The sequence below is a fragment of the Orcinus orca genome, chromosome 3 (genome assembly GCF_937001465.1).
Source record: "Orcinus orca chromosome 3, mOrcOrc1.1, whole genome shotgun sequence".
NCBI classification, from domain to species: Eukaryota; Metazoa; Chordata; class Mammalia; order Artiodactyla; family Delphinidae; genus Orcinus; species Orcinus orca.
Window position 1 is genome coordinate 59,782,501 of NC_064561.1, and position 26,559 is coordinate 59,809,059.

Here is a 26,559-nt window from a genome sequence, read left to right on the forward strand (position 1 = left end):
CACTGGGCACACTGAGGCCAGAGAGGACCTCATCTCAGGTCAAGTTAAGGTCATGTGGTGAATTGGGGCAGAGCCAGGAAAAGAACCAAGGGCTTCCCCTCCCAGCCTTGAGCTCTTTCCTCTGTAGGAGGCCTCCCATCTGCAGCAGCTGACAACTTTGGGGACCACGTCTGGCCAGGAAAAGCACCTTTCTGGGCAGAGCTGCCAGAACTGAAGATACGCCATTATCCTCTGACTACCTCTTAGAGACAGTTATGTCCTGGCAGGGTAACCGCCTCTTCTCTGTCTCCCTCCTTTGGCTGTAAGGACCATACCACAGTCTCCATCTAGAAGGCAGGGAAGGGGCAAAGAAGGATGCACAGGACTGGGTGGCCACTCTGGCAGTCTGATCTTGGGCAAGTCTCTCCCCATCATTGGCCTCAGGTCCTGCATCTGTAACACGAGGAGGTGGCTTTGATGAGCTTAAAGGTCCCTTTCAGCTCTAACAGGACTTGGTTGTTATGAGTTTCAACACCAGGAGTGTTTATTAAACATCTACCAGGATCACCAGGGTGAAGAGATGGATTTAGTAGTACTCTGTAGCTTTACAGTCCATTAAGGCCGGGACCTAGTGCCCAAGGTTCTTGGAAGCTCCAATCCTGATATCCACTGTCTATTCTGGGAAACTTGGCTGACTCTCTAACCCCAACTTGAACCCAGAGCTAATGTAACTCTAGTCTTGGGTGTCCAGGAATGCCTGCTGGTCTGATCGATGATCATGCCCACCGCCCACCACCCTGCCCAGGTTTCGTTATCCCCTTGACTTTGCCCTCCCCTCCACCCTCTCCCATGTGGTGTCCACCTCCCCAGGCCCATCTGGGTCCTTTCCTTCTCTTCCCAGCACCCCCATCTCTCCACACTGGTCTTCCTGTGATTCTGCCCAATGAGGACACTTGCTTTGGTCTTCCAGCTTCCTGTGACCACCTCTCCCACCGCTGGGGGAAAGGAGGAACAGGAAAGAAAGGGGGACAAAAATAAAGCATGTTGTTCTAAACTGGAATCTTCCCTGTGATCCTCCTGGAATTTCCATGCAGACTCTGTGGGGCATGTGAACAGGGTTCCCCGGGACGCTGGCCCCCCTGCCTCATTCCTGCTGGGTGGAATATTCCCCCAGGGACCTGGTGTCACAACCAGGCTCCAGGTGTCTCTGGTCAGGCCTGGTGCTCCCTGGGAAGGGCAGAATGCAGCAGTGGAAGGGTGGAAGGGGTGGAAGGAAGTGGGAGGGAGGGAGGTCCCTAGAGGCCCCTGTGTGAAATCAGGGCAGAACTGATGTCATGCCTAGCTGGGAATCTGACATCCAGGCAGCCGGGGGGCTCAACCCTGTAAGATTGTCCCAGGGCAGCTAAGCTGTGATGTGAAGTCCCAGGCTGGTGGTGGGAAAGGCCATGAGGCCCAACCTCCTCTAATGCTGAACTTCTCTCTAGAATGTCCCTGCTAAACTTGCATACCTCTGGTGATGGGAAGCTCACTGCTTCCCAATCACCTAGTCTCTCTTTGGACAGGCTATCGAAGTCTCCTTCTGAATATCCCGCTGACCTTTACCTCTCTGGGGCTGCAAGCCCTGTCCTTTTGGGCTACAAAGAACAAGTTCCTGATCCCCAGAAAGCTCTTCAAATCTTAAAGTTGATGGCTGCAGCCCTCAGCCTTACTACCCCTCCTAATCTCACCCCAAGGTCTCCTGTCCCATTATTTGACATCTCAGAGTCAACAATGCCCAAATTCCCAATTCTCTCCCTGCACTGAGGCTCTTGGCCTGATGGTGTTTTGGGGGAGGGTACAGATTTCCCTCCCAGAGGCAGATGTCAAGGAGCACTTCTTCCATCTTCTGGGGCTTTGGTTTCTGGCGATCAAAGCCATTCTGCAACCAGGCTGTCGCCACTTTGCCAGCCTCAAACCTTACAGGGCTTCTCGACCTGCTCTCGGTTCAAACAGCCAAGTGGGCTTGTTTACTCTTCTCCTGAAAATGTCTTTCCTCCTCCCTACCTTCGTAAACAGAACTCTCCACCTGGAATGCCTTTTCCTCTCTTCTCGGTCTATCCAAAGTGTGCCCCTGCTACTCTGACCACCCCTACCCCAGGTTTTCCTTCCCCGAGAGTCTGGGCATCCGTTGTCATACGTGGGATAACCAGAGCTGTCCTCCTTCCATCCCAAATCATGGAGCATCTCGGCCTGAAGTGCCCAAAGGGACTGATGAACTTACTTCTCTGTTGGCTATAGAGCCAGGGCTAGAGTCTTAGCCTGTTTCTTTCCCTTTCTCCCCATCTTGTTCAGCTTATCTCGTCAGATGCCTTCAGACTCAGTGGGGTTGTTGGGTGACATGTCTGAGGTCCGGCAGGCTGCAGGCAGACTGACCAGTGGCCTCTGAGCCCAGCAGCCCAGCCAGGGTGGTGTCGTGGCCACTACGGATGGCCTCCCTAGGCGGCGGCCTCCCTCTGAACACTTCACCCCATCCCTGTTTCTCTGAAGGAGGAGGAGGGTATGGGGCAAAAGCTAGTGGCAGCTGAGCAGTGTCCCTGTTAAGTTTGCAGGGCCCAGTGTGTTTTCCATCTCCCTTGGTGCATGGCTTGGGTCCGAGGAGGACCTTAGAGGAGGTGACCTATGCTTGTGGCTGGTTTGGGCTCTCGGGAATGTGCAAGAGTGAGGCTGCTTCTTCCAGAAATGGACTAGCTGACTACCCCATCCTCAAATAACTGATGAGCTGTGACAGTCAAGGGCAGCCCAGGACTGAACAGGCCCCCAGGGGTACTCAGCCCACAGTAAGGTGTGCTCACTGGTGAGAACTGTCTGCATTTTTGCCCCTGAGCAGGCGTGGGGATGGGAGTTGGGGGGGCTCTGTTTATATCTTACCATAACAATGCCTAATCTAGAAGGAGGCATCGTGCTTCAAATGGCCCCCTTCCTAAATGCCAAGAATTTTCCTATTAAACGGGTAGAACCAGAAGTAGCTTTTGCTCACAGACTCAGGGGGGCAGTGCTAGAGTATATGTGCATGGGTTCTGGAGTCATCCAGACCTGGGTTTGAGCCACAGCTGAGCCTCTTACAAGCTGTGTGACTTTGGGCAAATGACTAAACCTCTCTGAGCCTCTGAGTTCCCAGAGGGTTAATGTTATTTACCCCAGAGAGTGCTGGATGGAGCGTTGGCCGCTTGGGAAGACTTGATATATGACGATTGTTATTTCTGAAGGAGCAAGGGCAGCTTATCCCCCTAGGTGGAAGGTAGAGTTGGGGTCCAGTACGGCACCTCCTCCCCGCAAAGAAACTGCCTTTTGGCAGTTATTTTTTATTCAGTACCTACTATGTGTCAGTCACTGTTCTAAGGACCTCATGAGTTTTAACTCATTTAATCCAGACAATGCAATAATCTAACGAGGCATGTACTCTTATCATGCCCAAGGTCACACAGCTGATATTAGGCAGATCTGGGATTCAAACCCAGGCAGCCTGACTCCCCTCTGGCACCTTTAACAACCAGCCTGCTGCATCTTAGCCCCACTCTAGCAGTGCTCTGACCCGCCTGGTCCCCTCATCACCTGGGCACTAGGATTCATGCAGCCCATACTGGAAAGGCCCCTGGCTCCAGAGTCAGCCTCTGTTTTCTCATCCAAACGAAAAGGGGCCTGATGAGTGGGTGATCCATGGGCCACGAGAGTGGGTGACTCATGCTGTGCATTTCTGTTTTGAATTGGAGAAAAGGTTTCTGGTGGTGAAGCACTGTCACCAACAAGCCTCTTTTGCAAGAGGGGAGGGGGCCGGCCTCTGCGGGCTCTTGCCATGTGTGGTGAAGCCCCATGGGGCCAGGACTGTCTAGACAGGCCTTTAGGAGGTGGCAGACACTGTGGGCTCTTTCCTCCGAATTCCTGCAGACCATCACAGGCAACCTCTCCTTGGCCCGTGGCCACTGCATACTGCTGGGCTGGGGGAGGGCCACGTAGGCTGTGCCCATCCCCACCCCAGGGCCTGCAGGCTACCCTGCGACTTGGTGCGTGTAGGGCAAATTTCTAGATACCCATGTGGACAGTAGTGTTGCAGCATTTCTGTTTCTTCCTTACGTTCTTAATTATACAAATTCAATAAGAACAGAGTAAAATGTGTAACATGTATACTTTAAGAATTCAGATAATTTCAAGTTTTGTCAAGGAGGGGAGTGCTCACGTTCTGCTGGTGGAAGTTGTGACGTGCTTTGGCCACTCTGGAAAATAATCTGCTTTCCTGTGAGGTTGACAGGTGTGCACGCCAGAACCTAGCAGTCCCTCTCTAGATATGAACCCCAGACAAACTCTGGCTCATGTGCCCCAGGAGATATGGACAAAAAGGGTCATAATAACCATAATTGGAAAAAATCTTTATCACAATTCTTTGCACGACCCCATGGCCCTGAGTCCCAGGGACTGTTTAGTTGGGAAATCACTATTGAGGCAGGGCCCAGGCATAGCCTGGAGATGAGGACCTCAGAGGCCACCTCCCCTAACTCTCAAGGCTCACACAGGGAATCAGACACAGCCCCGAGGGTCAGTGGCGGCACCAGGCCTGGAACTGGTATTCCTCGGGGCTATATGTGTCAGCTCTTCCCTGGAACAAGCCAGCCTGGGAAAGGGCTGACTTTGCCCCAGGAGCTGCCATGTGGATCCTAGGGACAAGTGACAAGCAAACTCCTTTCTGTCCTGGGGCAGTGGTGGGGCTCAAGGAAGAGCAATAGCCTTGGAACTAGAAGACTTGGGTTCAAGCTCTGGTGTGGTCACCTGTTTAGCCTTGGTCTCCTCTACGAAGTGGGATCCCTCATCATTGTGCTCAGAGGTGCCCTGGCGGGCAGGCTACAAGCATGCATTTTGTAGACTGAGTTCAAATCCCGTCTGCCACTTCCTAGCCATGTGACCTTGGGTAAGCTCCAGTGGTTTCTTTCCCTATAAATTAGGATGATGTAATGATGCTGATTCCTTCCTCAGGGTAATCCTGGGAGGATTAAATGATAATGCAAGAGATTCAGCCAAGTACCTGGCAGGGGGGAAATCTCCCATACAAATTCATGAGGTACTTTGGAAGGTCCCTAGGAGTTGTGGGGTGTGGTGTCCAAGGAGCAAGGCAGGAGGTGGGAGACCCCTGGGGACAGAGGAGCTGGGGCAGCCGGCACACATACGCTGTCCAGGTTTAATAGTTCACGAGCTGTGTGACCTTATGCAAGCTGCTTAACCTCTCTGTGCCTCAGTTTCCTCATCCGTACAATGGGGATAATAGTTGTACCTACCTCACAGGGTTGTTCTGAAGATTAAGTGAAGTAATTTGTATAAAGGTCTTAGGCCTGTACTGTCATCATCACAGTGTAATTCTCCTATCCGCACCACCTTACAGAGGCCTGGGCTGGGCAGAGACTTGTTCTGTTCCAGCTCTGCCATCAGCTCTCCAGGTGACCTAGAGCAGTGTTCTCTTTTTGTGGGTTCAGTTACCTCAGCTGTGTTTGTGAGGGTACCAGGCTGCTTGACAGCCCAGTATTCTCAAAACTCCATGTGCTCAGGATTCCCTGGAGAGCTTGTAATGGAGCTTCCTGGGCCCCACTCAGGATTCCCTGTCAGTTGATGAGCATGCAGTGCTTCAGACACCGCACTTTGAGACACGTTGCCCACAAAATGCCCTATAAATGCAGGAAAGGAGACTTCATCTAGCCCATTAAGCATCTCAAGCTGACCCCTCTTCTGTGCCCCTTAACCTCTGACCTCTGAACTCACCTGTCCTGCCTCTTTCCAGACCCTGTTCTCTCTTAGGCAACTCAGGGTGCTCCCTGGCCGGGTCTCATTCCCACTTCCCTATAAACACAGCTAAGGTCATCTTGCCTCACAAGAGGAGTAGGGCCTAATTGTAATGAATATCAGCCCCGTTTATCCTGCTCTTCGGTACCTGTGTCCCTCACTCCTCATGACAGCCAAGCGAGGTCGGAACCAAGACCATACCTATTCTATAGAGGAGGAAGCTGAGGCTCAGAGATGGCAAGTGACTTCCCCAGGGTCACTTGTTTTGTAAGTAAAAAAGCCAGAATGGGACCCAGGCAATTGGATTGGGTTCCAGAGTCTGTTTTTGGACTCTTATGGCCTCAGGTCTTGCATAACCAAAAGTGGGGAGGTGAGGGTGCTGGGCAGGCTGGTGCTGGAGGACTGTGTCCATTCTGGGCCCCAGATGTGGCCACAGCATATGCAGAAGAGCCACGTTGCCTGCACGTCTGCCGGCTGTGACCCAGGCCTCTGCTCTACCCAGCCCTGCCTCCCACGTTCCCCACTGCAAGTCCCCTGCCTTCCTCTGAGTCCCCTGGCCCCACCACTTCATCCCCCTGACCCGCTCTGCTGTCTTTTCTGTCCCCGTCTTTCCAAGGTCTTGAGCCCCTAGTACACTGAATTTAGAGACCAGCCCCAGCCCCAGCCCCAGCCGAGGCTGCCGCAGGGCCAGGCTCATCCTGAGGTCTCAGGGCTGTGAGCCGACCCTTCCCTTGGCCAAGCCTGCAGTCAGACACTACAGCTCCCTTCTATCACCCGAGGCTCAACCTCCCAAAGCTCCCCCGGCTCTGGGTCTGCTTGGCCCCTAAGCCTGTTGTCAAATGGCAGACTCAGCTCAGGGCCTCCTGGGGAAACTTCCCAACATGAGCTGCCCTCTCGGCTCAAACGGGGCTCAGAAGCCACATCCTGCATGGAGACCATGTTGTCCGATGGCCTCACAGTACAGATGGGAAACTGCAGCCCAGAGAGGGTAGGGCATCTGCCCAAGGCCACAGGGCCAGGTAGTGAGAGGCAGAGCTGAGGCTGGAGCCTGCGCCCCCAGCCCCCAGCCAGTGTGCCCTTTCCACGGCTGCGTCCCAGCCCCGGCCTCCCTGCCTCTCTGCCTGTCTGCTGGAACCTGAGCTGACATCGCTTCTCCAACATCTTTGCTTCTTGAAACCATTATTTGAAAACAGTTTTCCTTGCCAGGAGCCCCAGGCTCTTAGAGCTGAGAAATCAAACCTCATAGACAAGGAATAAGCACTGTCTACCGCGAAGCCAGCAAGACGGGCCCAGACTCAGGTGACGCTCAGGCGGTGGGACAGTGACGCTGTCCCCTTCCGCTGCTCCCCCCCCCCCCATTTAACCACAGCCACAAGGAGTCCTCAAAGCCAACAGGGCCACAGATCCTGCACCTCGGTCAGAGCAGGATGGGCGCTTAGAGATCATCCGGTTCAGCCCCTGCACGGATGAGGAAACTGAGGCCCAGAGTGGGTTAGCAGGAGAGCAAGGACCAGCCCCTGGACACAGCATCCCCCCGGGGAGGATACCACAGAGCGCGCCCCCCCCCCCCACCTCCGACCCCGCCATTGACTCGCAGACCCCTGTTTGCCATTGGTTCTTACCTCTCCTGGGGTCTGGTCCAAGTGTGGCTCCTTGTGGCCTGGAGACGTGGGCCAGCCCGTTTCGGGGATGGTTTCTCAACTAACTTGACTGGGCCTTTGGCACCCCTCACTGCCACTGCCACTGCCACAGGGGCACTTTTAAACAGTTGGCACTGGGCCCCCCTCCCCTTAGCCCCTTGCCCGCCGCTCCCTGGCTGCAAAGGCCCCTCTGCCTTTTACCTTATATGAGCTGAAGAGGCGAGCCTGGTGTTGGGGCGAGGCGGGTGCTGAGTCCTCTGAGGGCCCCCATTGGCCCAGGCGCCTGCCACGTGACCGCCTCGCCTTGACCTGCCCCTGGTGCCGACTGTTGCTTTTACCCCCTAAGGAAGGAGTGGTTGACAATTTTCATATTTCTTCTAAATTTGGAGATTTCAGACAATGCTGGGAGGCTTGGCTCCAGCTGCCAGAGGCCCATGTGGAAGTCATTAAGCTGAAGAAGGGGGGCCGGGGGAGAGCGGGAGGCAGGGAGAGGAGGGGGAGGAAGGGGGTAGGGGCCGGAGTTCTGAGGGTTGCCAGTTGTCAGCCTGGGAACATGAGCAAACTCCCTGGGAGCAAGCTGTGTGTGAGAATTTCCTCCCTCTTCCCTGGCCCCTGTGTCCCAGGACGGGAGTGGGAGTTCTGAGATTTTTTTTCTGGGAACCCCCAGCGGGGCAGACGCCAGTCCTGGCTCCTGGGGTCCAGAAGGTGGTGGGAATGGCAGGGGATGGGGGACCATGAGGAAGGAAATCCTCTCTCCAGAAAGCTGGGACCCTTGGATGCCAACCCCATCATTGTGCAAAGAAGGCTGGGGCCCCAGAGGGCTTGCGCCTGTCACACAGGGGGCTGCGACGGGGCAGGAGAGGGAATCCAGGGACTCACCACTGGGGCTCCCTTTCCCCTGAAGTCCTAGTCCTGAGAAACGCCTGTCTCTTGTCCTTTCTCATTATGCTCTGGCCACGTTGGCCTCCTATAGGGTCCTTATTGTTTTTTCATGCCTCTGGGCCTTTGCAGTTGCAGTCCTCTCCACCAGATGTGCCCTCTACCCAGAGCTTCCCATAGCTGGCTTCTCCTCCTGCTTCTGGTCTCAGCTCAAAAGTCACCTCTGGGGGCTTCCCTGGTGGCACAGTGGTTGAGAGTCCGCCTGCCGATGCAGGGGACACGGGTTCGTGCCCCGGTCCGGGAAGATCCCACATGCCGCAGAGCGGCTGGGCCCGTGAGCCATGGCCGCTGAGCCTGTGCATCCAGAGCCTGTGCTCCGCAACGGGAGAGGCCACAACAGTGAGAGGCCCGCGTACCTCAAAAAAAAATAAAGAAAAGTCACCTCTGGGAGAGGCTTACTCGGCCGCCACATTATTCTCTGTTGCTGTCCCTGCTTGTTGCCATCCGGGACTGTGCCTATATTTTACATATCTACTGATGTACTTGCTTGTTGTCTAGCTCATTGTGGAGAGCACAACTCCCCCTGGGGAGGGTATGAGTCCCCAGGCCTCCTGCAGTGCCTGTGAGGGATAGCCGGGAAGATGTCTGTGGACGGCGGCTGTGGGCATAGGAGTGGCCGCTGAGGCTGGAGGAGGGCTCCTCCCAGTGGCCTTGTTGCTCAGAGCTTCCCTTCTGTGGTCAGGCTGGCTGGACCCCAGCTACCTTCATTCACGTTCTCATCCACAGTCCCCTGGACCTCTGGTCCACATGGGACTGCTTCCCTCTCTCTCCCCTCCCTCAGCGCAGGATTCCCTCCAGCACACGGCCTCAGACCATCCTGTACGGGGCAGCTCCAGGGGTGTGGGGTGCTGAACCCTACACCGTCCCTGACCTTAAGAGGCTCCCAGTCTAGTAGGAGGAGCTTCACCCTGACTTTGTTCCTTCTGAGGAAAGAATTTCCTTGTCGGGAGGCCTGTGTGTTTGTTCCTGCCTTTGCTGTTTCTTAGCTGTGAGGTCTGGGCACAGTTCTTCAACTGCTGCTCTGAGCCTCACTTTACTCCTCTGTGAAATGGGAAACATAGGGCCTGCCTTTTGGTGTTGCCCCTGCAGTCCTAGGGGACGGGTCAAATATGGAGCCAGACTGTGCTCAGTACTGCCTCTGCTGCTTCCCACGGGGAGTGGGGATGGGAACTGTATTTAACATCTGTGAACCTCACTTTCCTCCTCTGTAAAATGGGGCCAGAAAGAGCCCCCACCTCCCAGGATTGCTGTGAAGACGAAGCGAGACCATGCTTACGAAGCAGTTAGCCCTGTGCAGCTCCAGAGTAAGTGCTCAGTAAATGCCAGGTATTTATTTTAAGGGTTATGACATCACACCTGGCACACAGCAGGCTTGCCATTCATGTCATCCCCTTCCCTCCTGAACCTAGAAGATGGATACCATTCACAAGCGCACCCCTGGGTTGTAAGATCATGGCAGGGAAGGCTTGTAACCCCCGCTCCCCGCTCCTGTTCAGTGTTCTGGTTTGACACTCCAAAGCACCACCAGCAGATCCCAGGGTGAAGATAAAGCCAGCCCAACGGAACCATCGAAATTATGGAAAGTCCACTTTGGAGGCTGTGAAACTTGTTATGCTTCTCTTACTTGTGCTACTGTAGCATCAGAGATATTACATCAAGACAGAAAAGAAAACAGAAAAGTGACCAGTATAAGTTATGGAAAGGCCCACCATTTCAACACCCAAGAACTCTGTGCCTGGCCAAGCATGAGTTGGCCACCTCTGTGAGCCAACAGTCTCCGTCATCGTAAGGTCTGTTACCAGAGGCGAGAACAAGGAACAGAAGCAACCTGCAGGCAGGTCCTGGGAGAGGAGGTGTCCTGGCACCAAAATGTCTCAGAAGGCTGACTAAACGGCAGCCATATGTGACTCAGTGTCCATATATCTGTCTCAAACATTTTTGAAGCCATTTCTCTTTCCTCCCGTGCCCTCTCCTGGGAGTTACTAGTGCTTTACGTCTATTAACCATTGTGTGAAGTGGCTTTTCTTTCCACACTGTGACAAGGCAGCCGTGAAATCCCTCTGCTCCCAGAGGAAACAGGTCAGTGAGACTCTGGCTTTGTATGTGTGAATAAGGCATCTTAGGAGGTGAGGGGAGCTTCTTGTTAAGGGCTGGGTATGAGAGTGTGTTTGATGAGTTCTGTGTCCTCAGAGGGTGTGTGCAGTCAGGGGCAAGAGAATCCCTAGCAGGAGGGTGAGGGTCCTGAAGACCAGGAGACTCAGGGGGCCGGGCAGAGCTGCTCCACCTCTACAGGTGATCGATGAAGAGGTTGAGCTGATACGGTTAGAACCTTCAGGAAGGTGGCGTTTAGAGCTATGCAGGAAGGACTTTTTTGAGTCAGTGGATTAACTCAAGGATGAGATGGGCTGATGGGCTGTCTTGGTAAAGTGATGAGTTCTGTGATGCTAGAGGAATGCAAACAGGCTGATGACAACTTGGCAAGTCCCTTCCAGCCCTGAGGTCCTATGAGCTTTATCTCACACTTCATGTTCTCACCTCCAACCTGTCCCTAACCCCCAGCCCTGACTTCATGCTAATTCGACCCAAAAGGCACAGCTCAGAGGTGATCATTCGGGAGACATGTTTTGAAAAGTGCTGTTAAAAAATCAAGCTCCAGGGTTTCCCTGGTGGCGCAGTGGTTAAGAATCCGCCTGCCAATGCAGGGGACACGGGTTCGAGCCCTGTTCCGGGAAGATCCCACATGCCACGGAGCAACTAAGCACGTGCGCCACAACTACTGAGACTGTGCTCTAGAGCCCGTGAGCCACAACTACTGAGCCCGCGTGCCACAACTACTGAAGCCCGGGTGCCTAGAGCCCATGCTCCGCAACAAGAGAAGCCACTGCAATGAGAAGCCCGCGCACCACAACGAAGAGTAGCCCCCTGTTCGCTGCAACCAGAGAAAACCCGCGCACAGCAACGAAGACCCAACGCAGCCAAAAATAAAAATAAATAAAATAAATAAAATTTTTAAAGAAGAAGAATTAAAAACAAAATCAAGCTCCATATGTTTTCTTTGATGAGCATAAGACTTTTTTGTTTCATTGACAGAGTTTGATTCTGAGAGGTAAGTAAGAGACAATTAGTGAAGAAGTACTTATAATTGTCATCAAATCAATTTTTCAAAGCTTAATTGTACCCTTGAAAATAGTTAAAATGGGGGCTTCCCTGGTGGCGCAGTGGTTAAGAATCTGCCTGCCAATGCAAGGGGCACAGGTTTGAGCCCTAGCCTGGGAAGATCCCACATGCCGTGGAGCAACTAATCCTGTGCGCCACAACTACTGAGCCCGTGTGCCACAGCTACTGAAGCCTGCGTGCCTAGAGCCCGTGCTCCGCAACAAGAGAAGCCACCGCAACGAGAAGCCCGCGCACCGCAATGAAGAGTAACCCCCGCTCACCGCAGCTAGAGAAAGCCCGCGCACAGCAATGAGGACCCAACATAGCCAAAAATAAAAACAAACAAATAAATAAATTAATTAAAAAATAGTTAAAATGTTCAGTTTTATGTTATGCATGTTTTTACCGTAACAAAATAAATGATGTGTCTGTGTGTAGGGGTAATTGTGGATGTAGCAAGGTGCCCTGCTGGAGGTTAAGTTTGTGTTTTGTCTGTCCCTTAGTCCACTGCACAGACAGATCAGGACAGAAGGTCATTATGAACTGCCTGAAGGGAGTATTTCTGGGAAAGGCAGGGAGAGGGATGTAACAAACCTTTTGTGCTGATCGCCAGGGAAAAGTGGTTGTAGGGGAGGGACAATGGTGTGGCACAGCCCTCAAAAATTCTGTGACTCCCTGGTATACAAATGCTGATAGGAAGTGGGACAGGTTCGCCCTTGTTGAAGGGCCCTGGGCGGTTAGCTTGGAGCCCTTCCCTGGTCTAGGGAGAATATTAGCTTTCACCTCTGTGGCCCCTTTGGGAGTTGTGAACATGACCCACAGTTTGGGATATGACTCACCAAGACCAGCTTCTGCTTGGACGTTCATATCCTTCTGTCATGGTCAGCACATTGATATGGCACCAGATGGGACTCAACACTGACCCCACACCCAAGACATCTGTAAGGACTAGGGGACCCCTGGGTGCATAAGAGGAAGATGGTAAGAACCTTGGGGAGAGTGGCTACATTGCAGGTCTGACTTCCTGCCCTTACTGGCATATGGGCCTTGAACATTTGAAGTCTGAGGACCAATTGAGCTGCAGTAATCACACCCTGAATGGTGCCAATGAACACCCTGTAACATGTGTGAGTGTGTGTGTGGTTGCACATGTGCGTGAAAATGCACTGTTAGCCGTTTGCAAGAATGCGGGAATTTGGGTGATTTTGCCTTACTTCATTGTAGTTTTCTGGTTTTGATTTTTTCCTGATTTACATTGAGGTAATGAGCTTAACTAAAGGGGCTGAGTTATAGTCTATACTATAGTTATATACACAGTTATTGTATATAATATTACAGACTTCTATTTTTACTTCTAATTTCTATTTTTTATTTGTGTTAAGGGCATCTAATACATTCGTATTATAGTACTTTACAAAATTTATAAAGATTTATTTTTAAAAATAACTTACTTAAAATATATTTATTTAAATAACCATGGAGATCAAGCCAGCTCCTATTCCATTTTTCCCCAGGGAGGGGGACACTAATCCTGACTGCTATTGCAGGGGGCTCAATTGTTCATAGAACCCAAGAGTTCTGTGGTCCTTGTTTCACCTGCTTACCACAGAGCACATTGATGCACTGCCCAGATATGAAAGGGTTATGGTAACAGAGTGGGGTTATTGGAGATAATTTCCAAATGGGAGCAACCTGGTTGATGGGATTAGGGAAAATTAATAGCCCCCTCCAGGCCTCAGCTTAAGTTGACTTTGCTCATCCCTCTCTCCCCTTTGCTGCTGAGGTCCCCTCCCTGCTACCCACCCCCACCCCATCCGTGCCTGCCCATCTGACACTCCTCAGCAGCCCTGAGGACTGCAGGCTGACTCCAGGCCTTCGTAAACCACCCCGGCACTGTTAAACAAATCCTATAATTAGAAGCCAGGTTTCCTAAACGAAGTGAAAAATGTAACATTACCCTTTGTTTGTTCACTGGATGCTCAACGCATGTCCCATGACCCAGAGGAGCTGTGACTTTGGGTTTCCAAGAAGCCTTAATAAGGTAATGTTTATAAAGTTCTTAACTTTACAACTCTGTCGGAGTACAACTCTGTGAAATGAGGACAAGCCATAATTCTGAGAGATCTGCCCCCTCCTCACCCAGTGGTAGAGGATGTTATCTCCTTACGTGATGTGCAGAAAGCCCCAAGATTGGGATTAAAGGAAGTGGGCTCTGGCCCCAGCTCTGACACTGAATTGCTGTGTGACATTGTAGCAGTCCCTTTCCCTCTCTGGACTTGTGTTTCCCCATCTGTAAAAGAGAAGACATGATGAGACTTGCTTGTTCTAAATGTCTCTTCTAACTCTGATATTCTACAGTTTGATTTCTGTGTCTCTCTACCATAGGGTTTTATCTCAAGCCAGGATTCTTCTCCAGATTTGACCTCCCTTCCCTGGACTCCTCAGAAGGACTTGGTAATGTATCTTGGATAAATTGCTTGGGGTTGGCAAGACACATGGATGTATCCTTTTGTGCCTCAGCTCTGAACGCTTAGGGCCTCTCTCATGAGATAAAATGCATAAAAATAATGTGAAAATGACTTGCAGAAAAAAAAAGAACTCTTCGAAGGAATTCAAACTGGTCAACATGAGGAACAATGGAAAGGAGCACTGTTCTGTCTGGAGATGGTAGGCATTATTAAGTTAACATAATATTATGTTAACATTATACATAATAACTGACATTTATTGAATTCTTTCTATGAACCAGACTCTGGGCTAAGGGTTTCCATTCATCCTTTTGGTTAACCTCACAGAAAATCTGTGAGGTAGGTACTTTGTCATGATCTTCACTTTATAGATAAAAAAACTGACAATCTTTTTAGATGAAAGAATTTGCCTGAAGGAAATAAGTGGTTGGAGCTAAGACTCCAGAACCCATGATTGACTGCTGTAAATCCACGGCCTGCATACCTCTGATTCCATTATGGTGCTTGTGGAAGAAAGTATCGTGATAAAGCTTCTGTCATTCTGTGTCGCTGAGTGATCCTGATGAGCATAGCAGCCTACACAGGACTTGTAATATAGGTGAGAAAGACGCCTTTGCTGGCCTAAGCCGCCAAGAGGATTGTTTGTTAATGCAGCACAACTTGGCCCATCCTGACTGATACTACTTGTCATAGGCAAAGGGAGAAGCTTTGTTCTTTATATTCTCAAAAGGAAATTTGTCATCAGCAGATGGAAGGAGCAGGGAGGTAGACATTTAAAACAAGTAGAGACTAATAAGAACCTTGGGAGCATCTGATAGGGCTGTCACTGAGACGCCAGCAAAATGATCTGTAGGGTCCCACTGAGCCTGTGATTCTAAGAATTGGTCTAAAAAACAAAATTTGTAAGTGATTCTGGAATGACAGTCAGAGCTGGCTCTGTGGTTGAGATAATGAGGTAGAATGCAAAGGAATCCCAATATGGAAGACAAAAAATTATGGACATAGCTATGTGATTGCTTGATTGAAGAGCCAAACAGTTTCAGTTTTTTCCAAGAGCACACTGCTGGTGGAGAGGGAGATTGGGGTCACCCCGACCCTTGAACTTTCTCCAGAGCTGACTCAGAAAACACATCCCTTGCGCACTGAGCCCTCTCGCCCTGAGCCCTCTCGCCAGACACATTTCCCTCTAATGTAAGTTTGTCCGTAGAGCACAGCCAGGCCATATCAGAAATGATTTGGTTGGCCTTTGGCTCTGTGTCCACTGCCTAATGACAGGGTGCCCACTTCTAACCACGGCCTACTTCCAATGCTCATTCCCTAACTGGGAAAAAGGTTAGGGTGGGGTTGGGGTCAAGAGTGGTCTCAGAGGCCCAGCCTTTCATCTCAAGCTCTGCCCCCTTTTCCTCACTATATGAATATGGGCAGGTTATTTCCCTTCCCTGGGCCTCAATTTTGTCTTCTGTGAAAATCTGATATTCACATGGAATTGATGCCGGGAGTAAATAAAGTCACGGATATAAATGTGCTTTGTAAACTGTAGAGTGCTATGAGTGTAAGAGGGATATCACTGTTAACACTAGGCAACTACTTGCAGCATCTGCCTGGGTCCTAGGGCTGGACCACCTCTGTCTCCCAGGGCCAGAAACCTTGACACTGTCTTCTAACAGTAGAACGATGATCGAGGCTTCTTTGTTGGGAACCAGACTTTGGAAATGGTCAGATTCCATGCTAGCCACTTCTTCTTCCTTCTCCACAAATATACAATATTTATGAGAACCGACCTTCCAATGGAAATTTGGCAAGATTTCACATTCTGGAGACATTGTACCTTCCTCCACATGCCCCGAGGGCTGAGGTCATGGGCTTCCCAGGAAATGAGGGAGTTCCCACGGATACAGGGCGTACAGGGGACTGAGAGGAGAGGGGCCCAGCAAGAGCCCTAAATCACAGGCTGGTCCTAAAATGTTGGTACTGTTACCTCCACCATCCTCTGTAAGAACGTGAGCTCAGAAACTGTTTTGTTTTTTTTAATTAAAAAAACACTTTTTAAAAAAAATTAACCTTTTTGGCTGCATTGGGTCTTCGTTGCTGCACGTGGACTTTCTCTAGTTGTGGTGAGCGGGGGCTATTCTTGGTTGCGGTGTGTGTGCTTCTCATTGCGGTGGCTCCTCCTGTTGCGGAGCACGGGCCCTAAGCGCACAGGCTTCAGTAGTTGCGGCGCATGGGCTCAGTAGTTGCAGCATGCAGGCTCTAGGGCGTACAGGCTTCAGTAGTTGTGGCTCACGGGCTCTAGAGCGCAGGCTCAGTAGTTGTGGCGCACGGGCTTAGTTGCTCTGTGGCATGTGGGATCTTAGTTCCCCGACCAGGGATTGAACCCATGTCCCCTGCATTGGTAGGTGGCTTTGTAACCACTGGACCACCAGGGAAGTCCCTATATTTGATAAATGAAGGGAATAAACCCTTCTCGAGACCTCCCAAGGCTCTTCATTGCCCCTACCTTGAAGGCCACAGCTCCTAGAAACTTACAGAGCCTCTCAGACAAGATATTTAAACCACCACCTGGGGCAGCTTCTCAATATTGTCTCCCAACAGGTTCAGGCCACAGAGACAAGCTTCTGTAGGGAGGCCTGGGTTGAGGTTCACTGCAGCTCTAAGAGCCTGTAAGTTTTTTAAGAGGCTGTTTTCCAGTGGGGGAGGCAGGGTGGGGATGGAGGCCTTGGCTGTGGCCATAAGGGCTCCTTGCTGACATGTGAGGTGATGCGTCTTGGAGTCGCTGCCTGTCCTCCAAGTGGTGGGTAGTGAGTAGCCTCAGGGTTTCTCTGTTCTCTCCGCAGGTCCTGCTCTGGTCGCAGCGGGGGCCCAGGCTCCTGAGCCAGGCGCTGAGAAGCACGTGTGAATAAGGCATGTCCGCTGCCTGCAAGCAGCTTCCACCTGGTGACTCTTCAAAAAAAAAACAGTAAAACAAAACATGCACGTGCAAGACCGTAGCCGCAAATTCGCAGTCACGTAGATATACACCAAAACCAGCACAATAAAAACAGTGCTATCTGAGCCAATAGCTGAAGCCAATATGTAAGTCAGCCTTCGGTAAGTACCATCCGTTATTAGCTGTGTTGGGGGAGCAGGCCTTTGAACCCAAGCTGCTGGGGAAGTGTCCCCCCTCCCAGGACTCCTCTCCCATAAACAGCCAGGAGACACCACCCCCTTTTCCCCTCATCCTCCACAGCACAAGCTCTTCTTCCTTCGGGGTCTGGGCTCTGGGGGTCCGAAGAGAACATTTCTCATGTTGTACCCTTTTCCTGCTTCCGCTGGAGGACGGGGCTTCCCACCCAAAATAGATGCAGACCCACCCAGCAAGAGGAGGGGCTGACAGCTTGTGGGGGAAGATCAGAACTCTGGATCTTGTAAGTTCAGACGTCCTGTAAACTCTGACCAGAGTATAAACATCCCCCGGGACTGAGGGGAGGATGTGTTGGTGGGCAGGGGGCCCGGCGCCTCCAACTGCCCTGGGGACAGGCTGTTTATTCCACATCCCTCACGGGCCCCCTTGGGCTCCTTCCTGTCTAGGTCTGGGCAAGTAGAGGCAGGCAGGACAGCCCCACATGGGGCCTGAGGCCTTGGACGTAAGATTCGACCTCTCAGGGCTGGAAGGGAACTTTCAAAGCTCGCCAAGCTCAACTCTCTCTTCTTTTTGCATCTCCCTCACAGCTGGTCTTCTGGCCTCTGCTAAAACACCTTGGCTAATGGGGAGCTCGGGACAGTCCATTCTATTACTGGCACTCTGGCAGCTGGAAAGTGTTCGAAAAAAGTTGTTCTAGAATTGTTCAGTGTGAGCTGATTGAGCACAGCTAAGAATAATGTGTACAACGAAATAATAGCAGGGCCATTCACTGAGCTCACACTGTGCCAGGTGCTTTATGTGCATTATCCCATTAAATTCTCCTTCCTCTCGAGGAGGACACATAGGCTCAGAAAGGTTAGGCCACCTGCCCAAGGTGACCCAGCAGTTTTGTGGAGGGGCTGGGGTTCAGTTGCTTTAGTTCAAAGTGTGTGCTTTAAATATTAGCCTATACTGGTTTTTCACAATCCAAAAGCAAAAATAGCACACGTAACACAAAAACACTGTACAACAAACACAGTCACACACTAACCAACCACATTACAATAAAAGCAGCCCAAACTGACCAAATCTTAAGTACCCTTTGTATGCCAGGAAAATCATAATTTTTATGATAAGGCCACTTTAACAACCTTAGGAGGAAACTGAGGCTCATTGAAGTTAGGAGGAATGGATGTGGCCACATTAGAAGGGGCAGAGCATGTGTCCAAGCATCACTTCTGAAGTCTGCAGTCTCCCTCTACACCATATTGCATGATAGGAGGGCACTGTAGCATAACGAAAGAGAAAGCTTGTATCATTATTATTATTATGTTCAACATCGAGAGCTTTAAAAAGCGGGATCTGCATCCTCAGAGATGAATGATCTCCCTACACTGGACGTGTCTCGCAAAGATGCTTTAGAAGAGGTTCCTACACAAGATATTCCCCAGCGTCAATCCGCGACCCAGAGACACAAACTTGGTGTTTTCGAGGCTGGATGCTGGGTGGCAGGGAGGCCTCGGACGCCCAGTCCCAGAGCACAAGCCCACCCATTGCAGTCCTCCTCAACTCGCATTTCCTTGACTGCTCCCCTGGGGGAGGAGGTATTGGCGCCTGGCCTGGGCAGAGGGTCATGTGGATGCGGCGGACCCTCTGCACATCCCAGTGGCCGCCCATTCACCCAGGCCTTGCCCTTTTTGAGAACTGGGAGCTCTCTGGCTGGGTCTGTTCCCACCAACAGCGTTCCCATCCAGGGAGCTTAAAATAGTGCCTCTTGGCTGGGGCTCTGGAGTGAGCAGTGAGGGAGGCATTTGTGCAAATATGGGCCTGGGAGAAGGACTCCTACCCCAAGGGGGTGGGGGTGGGGTGGGGTGGGCAGTGCGGCAGGAGAGCCAAGACCTCCAGTGGAGGATGCGCCCTCCTGGCCACAGCCCCCCTCCATCTTGCAGTAGAGGCGCCTGCTAGTCTCCTCCTGCCTCCCCGACCTTACTGGGTCCACTTGGGCAAATCTCTACACTGAATCCCGCAGGCCTTCCTGGCCCAGCCGAGGCTCCAGGGTGGGCCCACTGGGAACAGGGACCTCTACGTTCTTCTGCTGGTTCTATCCTTGTCCCCACCTCCTACCTAGGAACACTCTAGAAGCATCCTTTTGAAGGCCCAACTCAAAAGTTATTTTTAATACTCACAGTAACAATTGCAGCTGCCACTAATTGAGGGCTTACTTTTGTCAAGCGCTCTGCTAAGTACTTTAACATGCATTGTCTTTGGTCCCAACGACCATCCACTGAGAGCCAAGTTACCATTATCTCCACTGTGCAGAAGAAACTAAGGCTCAGAGAAGTCAAGTAACTTTCCCAAGGTCACACAGCTCTGAATTGGCAGAGGCAGGATTAAAACTCAGGTCTGTCAACCTCTGGAGTCTGAACTCTTACCTCCTGAGCTGCACCTCCTCCTCCAGGTCCCCGCTGCTCTGGGCTCCCATGCTCCATCCCAGCATTATCACCCTGTATCACATACATACGGCTGTTTTGATTCAATGCATCAAGTATTTAGTGAATGCCTACTGTGTGCCAGGAACATTGCTGGGTGCCATGCCCACACCCTGGGAGCTCTCAGATCCTCTTGGAGGACTCTAGTTTGGGCTTGGGCTCAGTGACCTCCCTGACATGCAGGATCTGGTTTGAAGATGTCAGGGTGAGGTTGAGGCAAGCACAGATCCTCCTTGATGATCAGCTGCCTCCTTCCTGGACATTCCTGCCTCCTTCCTGGCTGGGATGCTCCTCTCCTTCCCGCATAGCAGGGAACAGCATGTGCAGGAATCAGACAAACTTGCTTTGAATGCTCTGTGACTTTGGGCTCTCTGAGCCTCAGTTTCCCCATCCATAGATTCGGGATAAAATTAGGACCTCACCACAAGGTGGTTGGAAGGATTTAATAAAACAATGCACATGAAGGACTTAGCACAGTGCCTGGTGGTCAGTAAGTAGAATTATACAGCAGCTCTTATTGCTAATTGTTTCTTTCTGAAAATTACGGTGTCCAGGTGCCAGATGCTTAGGGCCTAGCACGTGGTAGGTGCTCCAAGTGAAGGGAATCACTGACACAGCTGCAGAAGCCCCCAACCCTCCCCACCTCTGCCCCCTCACTCTTGGCTGGTCGTGCTGTTCCTGATCTGATGTGGAAGGTGTCCCGGACACTGGTCCTCATCAACAGTAGGGTTACTTGGGCAGCCGGGGGCAGGCAAAGGACTTTTACTTACCTGGTTCCCTCATTTTCAGCCCAGGGTCCATTCTAGGGAAAAGGGGTGGCTGGCACGGAAGTTCTGCCGGGGTTTGCCTGCTCCTTGGAGGTGTCTGGCTTTCTGGTGGCGCCACCTGGTGGTGAGTACAGAACTGCTCCTAGCTGGGCGGCAGCTAACGGACCTGGTGGCTCTGAGTACGACCATTCCCTGACACTCACCCTCCAGCCCATCCACCCCTTTCCTCATTCCCCTGTGTTGACCACCTTCTGTGAGAAAAGACCTAAGGACCCCAACTCTGCTGTGGGGCAGAGACCCCTGAAGCCCAAGTTCCCATGCCTCCCTCAGGCCTGGCTCTGACCTGAGGGGTAGGGTCTCTACGTGGTTGGCCAGGGTTCACCCTCAGGATATCCTTCAGGGCTGATGACCTCTCAGTGGTTTCTATAAACCAAGGCTGGAAGAATGGGCCTCCTTCCTGGCCTGAGATGGCCCAGGAATGGGAAACCCAGTGATGGTCCCTGGGCCCATCCTTGACTCCCCACTGTACCTGCTTGGGTACACACACATCCCCCTCCACATTGAGGGGGCTCTGGGACTCCCAGAGGGACTGGCCTGGCTCCTAGGTTCCCTCTTAAGCAGCTAAGAGGCCTAGCCCAGCCCAGAGCTGTGTGTATAAAGTTTGGAGAAAACTAGTAAGAATTAGAAGACTGAATTGTGCTCAGACCAGCCTTACCCCGCCTTGCACCCACATGCTGTGTGAGCTTGGGTAAGACCCGTCCCTCCCTGGGCCTTGGTCTCCTTGTGGTAGAATGGCGGTGGGGCAGGGAATGAGCTAGGGGATGGGTGAGGACCCCTATAGCTCCCAGACTGGGGCCTTGTTAAGGTGCAAATTCCTGGGCCCGCCCCATCAGAACTCTGGGCCCAGGACCCTGGAATCTACGTGAAGTTGGAAGCTGAGGCGGCCAAGTCCTGTCTTCGGGAGACGGAAGCCAGCAGTGTGTGTCGCCAGCAGGTAAGGAGAGTGTGATGCTTTCAGGGGTCCTGAGAAGCAGAGGAACCCCCTAGCAGCCCAATCCCCATCTTTTAATTTCTCCACCATTCTGTGGATGCAGGGATGTGTCCCCCCCAGCTGCGTGTCTGTTGGACCCCACCGGCAGCAGCAGCAGAGGGACAGCAAGGAGGCTGCACAGGTTACAGCCAGGTTGCCCCCATCCTTCGCCCCCTCGTGCTGGCTGTTTCACTTGTTCAAAGGACAGTGGTGGTGGGGCTGGGACAGCCTGGGGTGGGACTGGGGGCCTTGTTACTTGAGGAAGTATTTTCAGAGTCCCCCTCCCTCTGGAGTTTCCAGTGGTAGAATAGAGCCCTGTCTAGCATTTGACCAAATATGGTGGTATCTCTCATGAGCTCGAGCCTCAGCCAGCTTCTCAGTTATGCTGTGGAAACCTGCCCCGGACAGATTAATCTTGTGACATTCAGGAGCGCCTTGCACCCTGCGTTCTTCCCTCGGTGATTCCTGTAAATGGCCAAGAGTGGCCCTGAGTAGGACGGTGCAGTCCTGGATGCCTGTTCACGGTGTCCCTCCCCTGTCCTCTTCACACCCTCTTCCACCCCCTCCTCCATCCCCCGGATGCCGGCGGGGTGGGGGGGGACTTGCTCGCTCACATTCAGCTGGGCTGCTCACTCAAGGGGAGAGATCCAGACCAGCAGGGCTGGTCCGTTCAGCCCGTGATTCCAGGATGTGTAGACCCTGGGGTCACCTGAGCTCATGAAATTGTGGCCAGAGCCTGTGAAGCCCAGAAGTCTCTCAGCCATGAGGGTGGGCCCGAGGGGGTAGAAAGGAGAGTTGGCTGAGCAATGAGAACCGTGCTTTGCTCTGATGCTAACGTTCCCAGTAACAATTATACAATTATTTTATAATGATAACATTCATAATAAACAGCTGTGTTTATTGAGCACATACTACGTGGCACTGTGCCAGTTGTTTAACATGGGTTCTTTCCCTTACTCCTTGTGGCAGCCCCGAGAGGTGGCTACTATGACATCCCCATCCTAGAGATGGGGGCACTGAGACTCAGAAAGATTTCAGGGAGAAATGGGCCAGGCCACTGTCGATTCCTGGGTACGACTCCCATTTTACAGAGAAGGAAACTGAGGCTGAGAGAGAATGGAAGTCACAAGCAGCCACACAGGGGCAGGCCCTTGGAGTGGAGACCTTCTCTACACGAGGGGGAGCGTTGCATCCGGAAGGCCAGGACAACCGGCCGTGAAGTCCTCACGAACCCGTGACTTGGCCTGCGTGAGAGCACACAGATTCAGAAACATGTTCATAGCAGGCCAGAATTGTGCAGAAAATATGCCAAGAAAAACAGAGTGGGGTGGTGGATAAAGCCCCACATGGGGACCAGATACGAACCCCAGCTCTGTCATCTCTCACTCATTGTATAATCCTAGACAAGTCCTTTCTTCACCCTGGCCCCAGTTTCCCCTCCTGTGAACTACCAGTGTACTGGGGCCACGGAGCTCACCTGAGGCTGGCTGAGGCCGGAGTGCCTGAGGCTGTTTCCCTGGGAGATGGGGCCTGTGTCCCACTCCTGGCTAGCTCTCTCTGAGAACATTTGATCTCCTGACCAACGGACAGCCTGTCCCTCCTCCACCCTTGCCCCCTTGCCATCCCCCAAACTAACGAAGCCGATTGTCTCAGGCGGCCCTGTGGGTGCTGGCTGGGCGGCCGGCCGCAGGCCACAGGCGGAGGTACCACCCGCCAGAGCCCCATCAGACACACAGGGCATTGTCCCTCAGTCAACAGCCCCTGGGCACCTCGTCCCAGCTCCTGGCCTGCCCCCACGCCCCTCACCGCCTGCCACTGCGCCAGGCCCAGCCAGCTGGGGGCCCAAGGCTCCCAGGCGATGACGAGCCCACCCACCCACTCCCCCGGCAACCCCCTGACGAGCTATAATTGCTTCGCGCCGTCCTGTTGCTGCCATTCTCCTGGCGGAGGCATCTGGGGTTCCAGGCGGGTGGCAGCTGCAGGCCGATCGCCTGGCTCGCAGGATGGACTGGCCACACAACCTGGTACGTGACGATTCACCACTCCACCCCCATCCCTTTTTAGGGCCTGAATGTTTCGTTACTTCTTCTCTATTGATTAATAGCAACCTCTGTTTGGCTTGGAATCTGCAGAGGTGAGTTCTCCCTCTGTCCTCTCCCCCAGGACACGAAGGAAACAGAGACGGGTCTCAGAGGCTGCAGCCATGGCCAGTAGCTCGGCTCCTGAGCTGTGCTCAGCCCCATGACACTGAAGCCCTTTCAGGCCAAAGGCATCTGGGGAGATCTTGGCCATCTCCGTTATCGGGGTTTTTCCAAAGAGCCTCTGGGTCCTGAGATCCAGGCTGTGTGACCCTGGGCAAGTCCTTCTGTTTCTCTGTTTCCCATCTATAAAGGGAGAGCCAGAGTTTAAGAACGCCATGTGAGAAGCTCCGATGAGAAAGCCTATTGTTAGGGAGACATTTTTCTGCAGCAGAATCTAGGACCAAAATGGAAGAATTCAGCCACTTGAATCTGTCATGGATTTTGTGCCAAGAAATGGTTCTGCCGAGAGGGGCTCTGCCGGAACTTGTTTCTAAGGGTCAAGACTGGCTGGGTAGATTGGCACGGGCCGTGTGGGTGGTAGGGTGAGGGATACAGGGCAGGTGGGAGCCTGGCTAGATTCAACGAGGAGATGAAATTCCCCCTAGAGGGTCCTCCCTTCTGACCAGCCCTGGCCCTCACCCAAGTCCTGGCCCTTCTCTCCCGGCTTCCTGAGGAGTCTGTGTTCTGCTGGGCTCCCAGGTCCTCTGCCGTGTGAGTGAGAGGCTTTCCTGATGCTCCCAGATGTGGATGGTCGGGTGAGGGTGGACAAGGGGCCAGGCAGGCAGAGGGTCCGGGTGTGGACGAGGGGAGCAAAGCTGTCATGGAGGCCAACAGGGATCCTTGGCCATGACCTGCCCACCTCCCCAGCTGCATCTCCCAGCCGCTTCTTTCAGCCTCCTTTCAGCAAAGCTCTTAACCAACTGAAACTTCGTTTCACACTTTCCTCCCCCCACCCCATACAATTTTTAGGCTCCCTCTGCCCATATCTGCCTCTGTCTTATCCTTCAAACCTCACCAGACACGCCCCCTCCCCAGAAAGTCTTTGCAAGACCACCCCACTGCCACAAGGCTAAGCGGGTGGCCCTGCTCTTCTCTAACCACACGCTGTGTGGTCCCATCCACACACTGCTGCTAGCGAGGCTTAGGTGCACGTTTTCTTGTTCGCCGTCTGTTTTCCTTGCCAGACTGTAAGCGACAGATGGGCAGGGATGGTGACAGGCATTCATTCACTCAGCAGATGTTTACTGAATACCTAAGTGCCCAGTACCGTGCAGACACAGGGGATGAGGCAGTGTGTGGGAACGGATACGATGCGGGCCCTCATGGAGCCTGTGCTAGGTGTGGGCCCAACATATGAAAGAATCACATGTATGCACCGTAAGGCTACAGTCACGCAAGAGGCATCAGGTGTTGAGAGCCCAAGAAGGTCCACAGAGGCCTCCCTAAGGAAGTGGCACTGGAGCCAAGACCTGAAGGGTGAGAGGCAGGACTCTGCAGGGAACAGCCTGTGCAAGGTCCTTGTGCAGAAAGGAGCATGGGGAGAGGAGGGTTTGTGAGAAGGCCCGAGGCTGAAGCACGGGTGTGAGGGGCAGCCAGGAGTGATTTGAGGGAGGAGAACTCAGCAGAGGTCTGGCCTGGGCAGGTGATGTTAATAGGTTTGCATTTCAAACACCCATCCTTGGCCAGGGTGTGGAGAATTGATTGGAAGGAGACAGGGGAGGATGTGGGGTACCAGGTAGGAGGCTGGTTGAGCTGTCCAAGAAGGGGAGGCTGGTGGTACAGATAGTGAAGTGGATGGCTGGGGAGATTTTTTTTTTTTTTTTTTTTTGCGGTACGTGGGCCTCTCACTGTTGTGGCCTCTCCCGTTGCGGAGCACAGGCTCCAGACGCTCCGCGGCATGTGGGATCTTCCCGGACCGGGGCATGAACCCGTGTCCCCTGCATCGGCAGGCGGACTCTCATCCACTGCGCCACCAGGGAAGCCCTGGGGAGATTCTTAAGAGGTGCATCAGGACTTAGCGATGAGCGTGGTGCGTACATGCATCTGTACACATGTGGTGGGCTGGTGGGACCAGGCCAGGGCATGACAGGTGAGGGTGGCCCCGCTAGAGGCCTTGCCTCTTCCTTGGGCCCCAAATCTTAGCCCAGAAGGAGACCTGGCTCTCCCACCTTTGACCTGTGGCCTTCCTCCTCAGCTATTCCTTCTCACCATCTCCATCTTCCTGGGGCTGGGCCAGCCCAGGAACCCCAAAGGCAAGAGGAAGGGGCAAGGGCAGCCTGGGACCCTGGCCCCTGGGCCTCACCAGGTGCCGCTGGACCTCGTGTCCCAGGCAAAGCCATATGCCCGCATGGAGGAATATGAGAGGAACCTGGGGGAGATGGTGGCCCAGCTGAGGAACAGCTCCGAGCCGGCCAGGAGGAAGTGTGAGGTCAACCTGCAGCTGTGGCTGTCCAACAAGAGGAGCCTGTCGCCCTGGGGCTACAGGTAGGCCAGGCTGGGCAGCAGTGGGTAACCTGTGTGTTGGGGGCTGGAGGGGATGCCTCGCCCGCTCTCCCTGTCATTGTAGGAGCTAAGACCTTGGATTTGGAGGCCTGGGTTTGCATCCTGGCTCTGCCTTTTACTGGCTGTGTGGCTTTGGGCAAGTTGCTTAGCCTCTCTGAGCCTCAGATTCCTCAACTATAAGTGGAGGTGATAATAATATCTACTTCATAGGCTTGTTATTAAATGAGATATCCATGCAGGGCACTGCCGTTGTGTTCTCCAAGTCTCCAGTGAAGGGTCTGCAAGGCCTTCCCCATATGTCACGTCCTCCAGCTCTGAGTGTCTTGTACACACCTCTAGTTACAGCACTTCCAGGCAGTACTCAGTTGGCTGTGTGCACATCTGTCTCTCACGCTAGACTGGGACCATCCCAGTGCCTGCATCAGAATCATCTAAGGATTCTCATGCCCCATTCGATCAAAATCTCCAGGGATGAGGCCCAGCAAGTGGCATTATCTACATCTCCACATGGTTAGGATACACAGCTGGGCTTGGGAATCAAGACCTGCTGCCCCTAGGGGACAGGAGTGGTGTCTTAACTTGGTTGTAGCTCCACTTCCCAGCACA

The 26,559-nt window shown here is 52.8% G+C and overlaps 1 protein-coding gene across 24 annotated transcripts in view; it reads left to right on the forward strand.

Moving 5' to 3' along the window:
- IL17B (interleukin 17B) overlaps positions 1–26,559 on the forward strand; it is a 63,493-nt gene that overhangs the window by 31,657 nt on the left and 5,277 nt on the right. For 5 of the 24 annotated variants that reach the window (XM_033406820.2, XM_033406818.2, XM_033406819.2 and 2 more), the window contains 4 exons: positions 13,902–13,970; positions 16,577–16,644; positions 16,819–23,394; positions 25,646–25,935. In XM_033406820.2, the coding sequence (XP_033262711.1) occupies positions 23,374–23,394; positions 25,646–25,935 (311 nt within the window). In that variant the 5' untranslated portion in view covers positions 13,902–13,970; positions 16,577–16,644; positions 16,819–23,373. Of the gene's footprint in view, positions 1–13,901; positions 13,971–14,102; positions 14,184–14,380; positions 14,583–16,576; positions 16,645–16,818; positions 25,936–26,559 lie in introns of those variants that run through there. The other 19 variants (XR_007476478.1, XR_007476475.1, XR_007476476.1 and 16 more) reach the window with 16 other exon arrangements.